We start from the raw sequence: 9,676 nt of genomic DNA on the forward strand, positions 1-9,676 counted from the left end.
CTGGAAAGAAGGCAATCCCAACTCCTACCACTCTCCTCCCTTCCAGCACCAGCATTTCTCTGATCACTGGAGATAAATAACAAAAAACTAAACCTGCAGAAAAAAGGAACATGAAAATGGAGAGAGGGAGAGGACCAAGACTCTCCAGTCTACAACAGGACAGGTAGTATGTGGGGGTCAAAGGAAGAATAAAACCCCGCAGCTTCTGGTTATTAGCTCTGGAGGCAGGTCCAGGGACTATTGTAAGGTCTAACCAGGGTATTTCAAAGAGTTTTTCTCCTCTAGCTATAGTTTTCCCCTCCCTTCACTGTTTTTCATCAGGACAGATGAAAGCTCTTCATCTATTAGCTATTTAGATCAGCTAAAAACCTTCTAAAAGCTGCTGCTTTAAGGCCAGGTTGTATCTTGGGGGCCACAGGACCAAAACAATTCCAGGTCTTACCACAAAAGTGTACTCTGGAGTCTTCAAAGGTAAAAATCCAATTTCCACGTGGGTTTTATAGAATTTGGATAATCTGACTTAAAACTGCAACGGTTCTACTTAAATTCATTGGACTTGCCTTACAACAGTGAAGGGCCCAGACCAGGGCTGCCAGGAACGATGGTTTTGCTTTTACACGCAAGCGTGACCTGCTACAATTTAATTTCTGAGCGTGACTTCAGGCAAAGCAGCTTGCTCTGGCACACGGCGGAGGGGGACAAGAAGCTGCGTGTCTCCAGAAGAGTCAGACCTGTCCTGAAGTGCCCGGAGCTGGGTATTCAGGGCTGCTCCAGCAGAGGGGCAGCTCTGCCCCTGAGGAGCAGAGACGGGTGCTGCAGCCCCCCGGAGCAGTTCACACCTGAGCCGTGTGTGTCCTGCAGTGGTAGGAAAACACAGAGCCTTTTAACAAACAAATCACCCCCAAACCAGTGACTGCTGTGGGATGGTGTATTTCCAAGAGCGTCGTCTTCTTTGTAGAGTCCAAAGCTGCACTTCCAAGCAAAGCAGGCAGTAATTAGCTAATTACTGGCGTTAGGATGGATGGTGTCAGACTCGTTTTATATATCGTACAAAGGCACAGCTCTCCTCTGGTATGGTTCCCCTTCCGAAGAACCTCCGCTGACCTAGAGCAGAGCTTTGACATCCCATTGCCATGGAAGAGGTTGATAAAGAGGCCCCAAGGACACGTGGCACAACGCTGGCTGCCCCACGCTGCCCGTCAGAGCCAACCCCTGCTCTCAAGCAAGTGTCAAATCTTTCCAGAAAGATGCTCAGAATTATATTCACCAGCAATTTGACTTTTTAATCATTTCAATTACTGTGACTAAAACCCTTCAATCGGAACAGAACTGGGAAAAATAACCCCTCTCTGCCTGAAACAGTCTGCCCAGCTTAACAGACCATATCAAATTGTGAAGGTTTTTGCTTTTGTGATCTTCACATATTTCGTTTAATGCAGATAATTAACCTCAGTTTCTAATTTCAAATCCTCCACATAAGGAAGCGAAGTGATTGAATACATTCACTGACAGATGGAAAATTAAAATATTACTACAGCTTCTGCATGTGGCTCAAAAGACGGGGCCTTGCAAAAGATCTCTCTTCTTTTATTTGACTGATTAACTGTAATTTGCTTAATGGATTTAAGGATGAGCCTAATAATCCAATGATATTTCCAGGAACTGATTTAGGGTATCAGCACCTCCGTTCTGAGTTTTTTTTTAAAAAACAGCAGTTTTCTGCACTACACACAGCGAAACCAGATCTTTTCCCCCATTTAATAAAACCAGGTCCGTGATTTGTTTCGAATGCCTGGCCTCGCACCACGCAGCCACAGTGCTGTAACTTCTTGGAGCACGTTCTGAAGCCCCAGACCTAGGGATGACCCCCAGGCAGGGTGTGCTCCGGCAGCCCCCGACCCAGCCCAGCGGGCAGGGAGGGCTTCTTCACGGCTCGGGAGGGTGGCGAGGTCAACAGCTCTACCCTAACATGAGGCCAGCGTGTGTTCACCCAGCAGCCCCACACCCTCCTCGGCCCCTTTTCCACCAAGAAAGCCTGGCGTAACAGGATTTCACAGTCTGTCTCAATAGTTAATAAATCCAGGATCTAACAGACTATTAAAGGAAAACATCCAAGAGACAGTCATTTTTGAAACATCGAATGGTAGCTAATTATTCAAGGGATTAGTCTATTATAGCAACAACAAAGAAACTCTTAAAAACATAAAGCCAAGTTGAAGAGCAGATCAAAACCAAGGTGTACCACATCATGGCCCACCTCCTGGAGGCACTTCTCAGCATCCTGGGATCTTCAGCTCCCATTCAGCCTTCTAGCACCCAATTCTTTCGAAACCGGGCAGCACCCAAACCAGCCCACCTTGCCATCTGGTTCTCAAAACACAGTATTTCACGATTCGTGCCATCGCTGTAAGCACACATCACAACAGGACCGTTACCAACGCTGGACCAGACCGCGGCGCTGGCTAACCCAGCCGTGACGCCCCCCAAGGATGGAGATCCCCTCCCCTCTGGTGACTTAGTCCTGGGCTGCACTATAATCCTCATGAAGATTTTTTTTTTTCTGCCATGTCCAACCTGAACCTCCCCAGCACCAAAAAAGAGGGGGATATAACTCTCCTTTTGTCCTTTTAAGAGAAAAGATTCTATAACCCAAATAAAACCTGATGACAACAAAGTAAGGTAGTTGTTTGCTGGAGGAGGGGAGAAAACGCTATTCATTTATCAAAAGAGAGTGCTAAAAGCTTAACTACCTGTCTTTAAAAAGAAGCCAAAGCACTGATCCATAACCAAACAACAAATACACCACTTCTTCATCTTGATTTGTGTAGAGGCAAAGCTATGGGCACAAAAGGTATTCTTCTTCAAATAAAACCCATTTTAAAACTTGGCAACCGCCAGCATAAATACTTTACACTGTTAATGTAAGCACTTCTACGCACAAGTTTCATCAGCTTAACAATGTATTTAAAAAAGCTGGCGTAACTTCTGTGCAAAACCACCATCAGTCTTTGTCTTGTGTATTTTACAGTGCTCCAGTCACTAAATTACCACTTACCGCTACTGGCATCAGACCCCACCTCCCCGTTAGACTAACTTCTCTCAAGAGCAACGCAGAACGAAAACTATTCTTCTGTAACTTATTTTCTTTAAAAATTGGAAATAGCCACTGCTCTACGCAGACTCCAACTAGGGTTGCATTGATTACAAGTGATGTTATGGGCCCAGCTATTTTAATTCAAGCTAAGCGCCCAAAGCTTTCCGCATCTCCACAGGGGCGTAACATTCGGTAGCTCCTTTTTTTCCATCAAACAAGGTCTCACGAAGCTTCAAGAGCCTAACTCCAAGGTGCGCATGCTGCCTTCTCCAGTTAAAAGAAGCGTCAGTAACGCAGTAACACATGACTTAAACGTTCTAAGCGCAGACTGCTCCTGCATCAGTGCTTGTGATTTGGCACCCCCAGCTTTTCACCCGCTCGGTACAATTAACACCGATGCCTTCACCACGCAGTCTTGAGTCAGAAGCGTGCAATTTAATATTTAATTACGAACGAAGCAGCAAATCTCAAAATTAGGTCTGCCAGCTAAATTTCAGCTTCTTCCTGATGCAGGCCCAGCTTCTGTCCACTGGACCGTTTATGCTGCTTAAACAGTGGAGACATCCTGCAACTTCCCTGAACCTGCCTACACCACTCCTCCCCGTGTGACTATATGTCATCGCACTGTCTCAGACCAGAGGTTGTCACGTCCCATTTAATGCACCTTCAGCTTTTCTCCACTTGCTGTCTCTGCATACCCCGACGGGAAGAAGCGCTGGCTCTATGTTCTGGGGAGAGCTGCCCTCACACGCGTCCAGAGAGGCTGCCAGTGCGTGGGGACAAGCATAAGGGCTCTCCTGGGGGTTTCTGCCAGCCCTGGTGGAGGACACAGCATCAATCCTTTTCACCTGAACCACCGACACTTGTGAAACGCCATCAGCTCAGCACTGTGGAAATTAAAGCTTGGATCATGCAGTCACCTTCCTTTAAAAAAACCAAACCCATGTGTATATTAAAGCCCTCTTTGCAAAATTTCTCCACCTGTGCATAGCAGCTCCACCACAACACTCCTCAATGTCCAACAACTAGACACTTCACCCACCACCGTGTGCCCTCTCATCACCATCACCCAGGGTTCCCTTTCCTCACGCTGTGCACTTCAGGACGTGGGTCAAAACCCAAAAGGATTGGCAGAACTAACCCGAATCTCCCAGTTTGCTCGGCTTTCCAAGAGACGAAGGCAGAGCTGCTCGCAGGTAACACCATATGTTCTTCTCACTTCCCATCACGGGGAGAAAGCAAAGGCAAGGGCTGTGAGCGCTGCTCTCCCATGCTTTGGGAGCAGGAGGGGAGCCCCTCCCGACGCCGAGCTAAAGAGGCAGCAGAGGAAACCCCGACAAAAGACACGACTGCCATCTTCCACCACCAAACACCAAATTTCATCTTTTTAAGGTGTGGGCGTTTTCCTGGAGCGCTCGAAAACCAAGCTGCAGGGTGGTTCTCAGGCACGGGTTTAATTTCTGCTCATGGGACCCGAGGAACGCCGTCGCAGCGCGTCAGAAGGTTAATGAACGATTTAGCCGCCCTCACAACCACGTTAGTGTCACTTTCGGAAGCTGCGAGTTAATGCCGGAGATCTTCGGGGGTTGCCCTCTTTGAAGTTCACTGATCCATGACCAATGTCCAATTAATTTGCAGGAGCCTAACTATAATGACTATTGGCCTTTTCCTACGCATACAAAAACACAGTGGGTAACAGCGATGCTTTTGGCTTCAGGACATTCCCAAACACGCACGCACGTTTGCACACCTTCAAAATATCCAACACTAATAACGGGTTGTCTTCTGCCATTTGAGGAATTTTTTTATGTTTGCTCTCCCGAGAGCAGAGCTACTGCATCAAGATTTATGAACTTTCCGCTGGAAAAAAAAAAAAAAAAAATTTTGGAGCTGATTCAAGATGCTCATTTGCTAATAGAGAAATACTTCCATTGCATTTGCTCAGATTCCTCTTTATTTAGGGTTTCCATGGAAGTCAAGGAATGGAAGTTCAATCTTGGGAAGATTAAACAGGCCCTCAGATATAATGCAAAACAGCTTATTTCAACATTCCCTCAAGAACAGAAATAAGAAATTCTACCACACATGCGCAAAAATAAAAAAAAGGTTTTTGTGGAAATTTTGAAAGTAAATTGGGACCCAGCCTTTGAAATGCTGCACGCAGCTATTGCTTCTTGCTGCAAGCAGCTCCACCAGCTTCCAGCACAGTTACTCAGGTGAAAGTAAATGAACAAAAAAGTCTGCAGGATAAAGATGATACAGCTTAAGAAACAACTTATTCAAGACAGTTATTGCTGTAAAACATCCATGAAGTAAGTTAATTCAACCACAAGGTCTTGCACAGAGAGTAACGATCACCTCATAAATTAGCATCTCAGCAGAAGTTTTAGAATAAATAAAAATGCAGAGATTACGCAGCTCAGCATCGTCTTCCACAGTGATGCTCTGGACGCTACTAGAGATGACATACCAACGTTCCAAAAAAAAAAAATCTTTATCTTCAGTTACTCCAGGCTGAGAAATGACTCCTTCTCTAGTGACAACGGCGAACGTTTCTGTGCCTCCCTAACCCACAGGTCAACGGCGCGTCAGCAGCCACAATGACAGGCTGCTGGTCACTACAAATTAACAGCAATGCATTGCTTCTGACCTCCATCCCCCAGGTAAAGAGTTATTTCAGGTTGTTCCAATCTGGTATGAAAACGCCCAAGACAGAGGAACTCTACTCCAAAACGCTTCTATTTCACAGCGCATTTCTTAAAGCGCCTTAAAATCTGGCCCAGATATATTCAGATCATGGGTAAAGTGTATTTTTTTTCCTGAAGCTGGAGATGAGAAGTGTAGTCTTGCATTCAGGTTTTTGCTAACTGCTCTAGGAAGGAAACTAAACGCATCTGAACCTCAAATAAGCTATTTGCAATCTTAAAGTCATTATCGCTTAAATAAAAAAATACTTAAACCGTAGACTTTTCCAATCCTTCGCTTACGGTGAGTGCCCGACTGCCCAATGAAAACGCACTTCAAGAGACATTCAAGGTTTTTATTAACTCCACGAGAAAGTCCCAAGACCCTGGGATTTTTTTTTTTCCCCCCGTCTCCTGATTAAAACAGTGGGAGTCCACATGAATTCCCACACACACCCTTTTTTTTTTTTTTCCCCCCCTGCAAGAGTTTCACATGCAACAAACACCCCCTCCTCAAAATCTATAAGAAAGCAAGAGTCAAACCGAAAACATTTTGCCAGCTGAAAGGCGCCAAGACCTTGCACGGGGCGGGATGCGTTTCCAGCTGCCAGCCTAAAGGGACGGCCGGGGACGATTAAACACAGAAATGCTTTTCATGAGGAGGGCGGCTTTGAAGAGGACAGTTCAGCTACTTCATTTCGTAATCTTCACAAAGCGTCAGATTTTAGTCTAAGCAGGTCTTAAAACAAGGAGATTTTATTTAAAAAAAAAAAAAAAAAAAAGTAGGAATGTGTTCTGGCCGGGTTCTGTTGATTCAGCAAGGGTTAGACACACACACGCTTATTGATCCCAGAGAGCTCCCTGCTAAGTTAATTGTCTGGAATTTTAACTGAGCTCTCAGCAAGTTTCAAAATCCATGTTGGCTGGAAGTGGGTGGGGGACCCAGAAAAAAAACAGGCTGCAAAACTGTGCAATTCCTCCAGTTCAGAAAAACAGCAATTACTTTGATGAAGGGAAAAGCTGCAGCGGGGAACGGTTTGAACTGGATTCGGTCATTCTGACTTTGACACCGCCAGGATTCAGCGCCGGGAATCTCGTGTGCAAAGCAGCACCATTATCGGGGAGCACTGTGAACCCCATTTCACTCATATAAACATTGTCGAGGTGAGAGTATCTCCTGCACGTTCCCCGCAGCTTCTAGTTGGGGCTCATCACAACAATTTCCCGGTGCATTTACAATTTACAGAGAGAAGTCTAACGACAAGCTGTACTCGCCCGCATCACCGTAACCGAGCGTGGACCTTCCGCTGGGGTGGGCTACGGCCAACCTGAAACGGCAGCTTGCTCAGCGGCCTGGGCGAGCACGAGGGCTGCCCACGGCCCTGCGCTGCCCACCGAGCCCTCTGCCTCCAGCCCACGTCCAGTGAGGAACGCGCTGCGGGGACGATTCGGAGCAATCACCAGGAACGGCCCAAGACACCCCTACAACCACCTGTGACTACCTTCAAATAAAGCTCTGCATTCCACCGAAGCACGCACGACGCCATCCCGTACGGACGTGGATGCTCCCCACGCCCAAGGTCCTCCAAGGCTTCCCATCACCCCCATGCCCCCGGCGGCTCCCCGATGCCCCCCGGGACACCCCGCAGAGGGGACGCTGCCCCGCGCTCACCTACCTGAACTCCCTCCCCTCGCTGTAGCGCCGAGCCGAGGCGGCGCGCTGGGTGGCCGTCTCCAGAAGCAGCTTCTGCGTGAGCCTGCTGGCAGGCGCCGAGTCCCTGCTGGCCTCGGGCTCGGCCTCTTGGTCGCACTTCCACTCCTCATCCTCGTTCAGAGTCGGCAGATAACCGGGTAGCCCTTTACCTGTCCCAGAGCCTGAGCTCGGATCGCTATAAATTTTTGGACTTTCCCCACCTGTCCTCGTGTATTCCAAATAAATATCCGACTTAAGGAACAAAGGGTAGGTATTGTCTTCTATCATGCACTGAATCTCCGTTTGGGCCTGGTCAAACATGTCGGGGTCAATCTGCAGTTTCGTGACGCAGTCTTTGATGAAGCTTTTCGTGGCCGGTTTGATCTGCCGGGACACAATGCCGTTGTTGTCAAGGATGTATTTTTTGTAAATAGCTTTTGCCAGCTTGAGTCTTTTCTCCTCGTTAGACGCGCACGGCTCCAGCTTCCTGAAGCCGCTGCAGGCAAACCAGAAGTCCAGCAGATCCGCACAGTCCTCCTGTTTCAGGAAAGTCCTGAAGAGGTTGATACCGTCTTGATCATCCAGCAAGGAGTGCAGCGACTCGGCCCACTTCAGGTAGGGTGGAGTTGGCGAAGCACTCCCCTCGGGCTCGTACCCCAAATCCAAATCGGAGCGCCTCGGTGTTGCTGTGGACGTCTCATTTCTAACCACATCGCTTTTACCGGAGTAGAAACCATGGCTAACTGGCCTTGGATCCGTGGACACGAGTTCTCCCTCCTCACCAGGAACCGGTGGCCTTGGAGCATCTTCGGTGAAGCTTCCTCCAAGGTCCAGGGGGAAGCCTTTCCCCTGGATATTCATTTTTCTGGCCCTTGCTTGCACAGGAACAGCAGCGGATGAGCTCAGATCTCAGATCACCAATATTTGTAGCTCCAAGGTGAACAAGTTTGTTCGGCTGAAAGAAATGGGAAAAAAATAAGCGAGTATCACCGTAAATAAACACTCTAAGAATACAAAGCACCGATTTTGCTCTGCACTGTTACTGTATTAACGTCTCTTTTTCACCAGAATCAATGGCAAAGCTCTCGGCGACTTCAGAGAGTGCAGAACCGGGCTCAAATCAGGAACGGTCTAAAGACGAGTTACAGAATATCCCAAAACTTCACATTCAACATTGAGCATTGCCGATACAGCTGGTGCTACGCTAAAACAGTGGCAAATTTCCCCAACACCGGTGGGTTTACAGGGCCTTTGGATCTGGCAGTCCCCACATCCAAGATGCTCAGGTACCACGGGGTGCCACAGGACACGTGCCACCTTCTGCACAGCCCACCTGGACAGCACACGTCATGCTAAGGTCAGCGTGATATTATCTGGCTACCGATCTAGGAAATTTTCATCCCAAACAGGAATTTAAGGCTTGTGAAAAATATTTTGAAAGAATATCCAGTTAGTCCTGAAAGCCAGACTGCACCTTAATCAAACACAGGTGGCTTTCGTACACTCAAGTGACATACCAGCGCCGCATTCCTCGCAAATCTCTGCGTTTCAGAAATACGCTGCGTCGCCTCATCTAGCTCTAGGGGAATCCAGATGCATTGTTGACCCCAATATTTTGGGCATCTGGACAGCATTCTTGCTTCAGATGAGCACGTTAGCAGGGGAGCTCAGTTCTGGCACTGTTTACTGTAGACAGGCCACTGAGAAAAGGTTCGTTCGCGCTAACAACGCTGCGCGCTGCGAGCCTGGGAAAATTTCAGGTCATCAAAGGAGGATGAGAAAACCACCTCGAGAGGGAAATCTGATCGAGTACAGCGTTTTTAAAGGAGAGCAACGAGTCAATATGGAGGATGGGAGGTGTGGGGAAGGAGGGGAAGGCAGAGAACGGCAATCCCCGGGTTGCTACTTCTGCCGCTCGACAAGACAACTTCATCGTTCACAGGCAGCAGCACAAGTCTTGTTTCACAGAGCGGCATCAGCCTCCAAGCCCCGAGTGCTGCAGAGCACCAGCCGCCTGGCGACTTACTCCTCGCGCTGGATTAACTCAGTTGCATGTGAAAAACGCACCAGGCAAGATATTTCAGCTCGGCCTCCGTGTCCAAGCTCACCCCACCCCAACCGGCGCGGCTTTGGGATGCTTTGCCCTTTCTCCCCCCGTTCCCTCTCCGCCGCCCCGGCCGTGCCCGGCCTTGCAGCCCCCCGCTC

At 48.3% G+C, this 9,676-nt stretch overlaps 1 protein-coding gene across 1 annotated transcript; it reads right to left on the reverse strand.

Moving 5' to 3' along the window:
- Positions 1-7,454: 7,454 nt before the first annotated feature.
- LOC113485731 (axin-1-like) lies at positions 7,455-8,420 on the reverse strand (the record flags this gene model as incomplete). Its single annotated transcript, XM_026859129.1, has 1 exon — positions 7,455-8,420. A coding segment is annotated over exon 1 (878 nt), but the record flags the coding sequence as incomplete, so codon positions are not given.
- Between the last annotated feature and the right edge of the window lie 1,256 nt (positions 8,421-9,676).

Source organism: Athene cunicularia (genome assembly GCF_003259725.1).
Source record: "Athene cunicularia isolate RWA chromosome 14 unlocalized genomic scaffold, athCun1 chr14_part1, whole genome shotgun sequence".
Taxonomy (NCBI): Eukaryota; Metazoa; Chordata; class Aves; order Strigiformes; family Strigidae; genus Athene; species Athene cunicularia.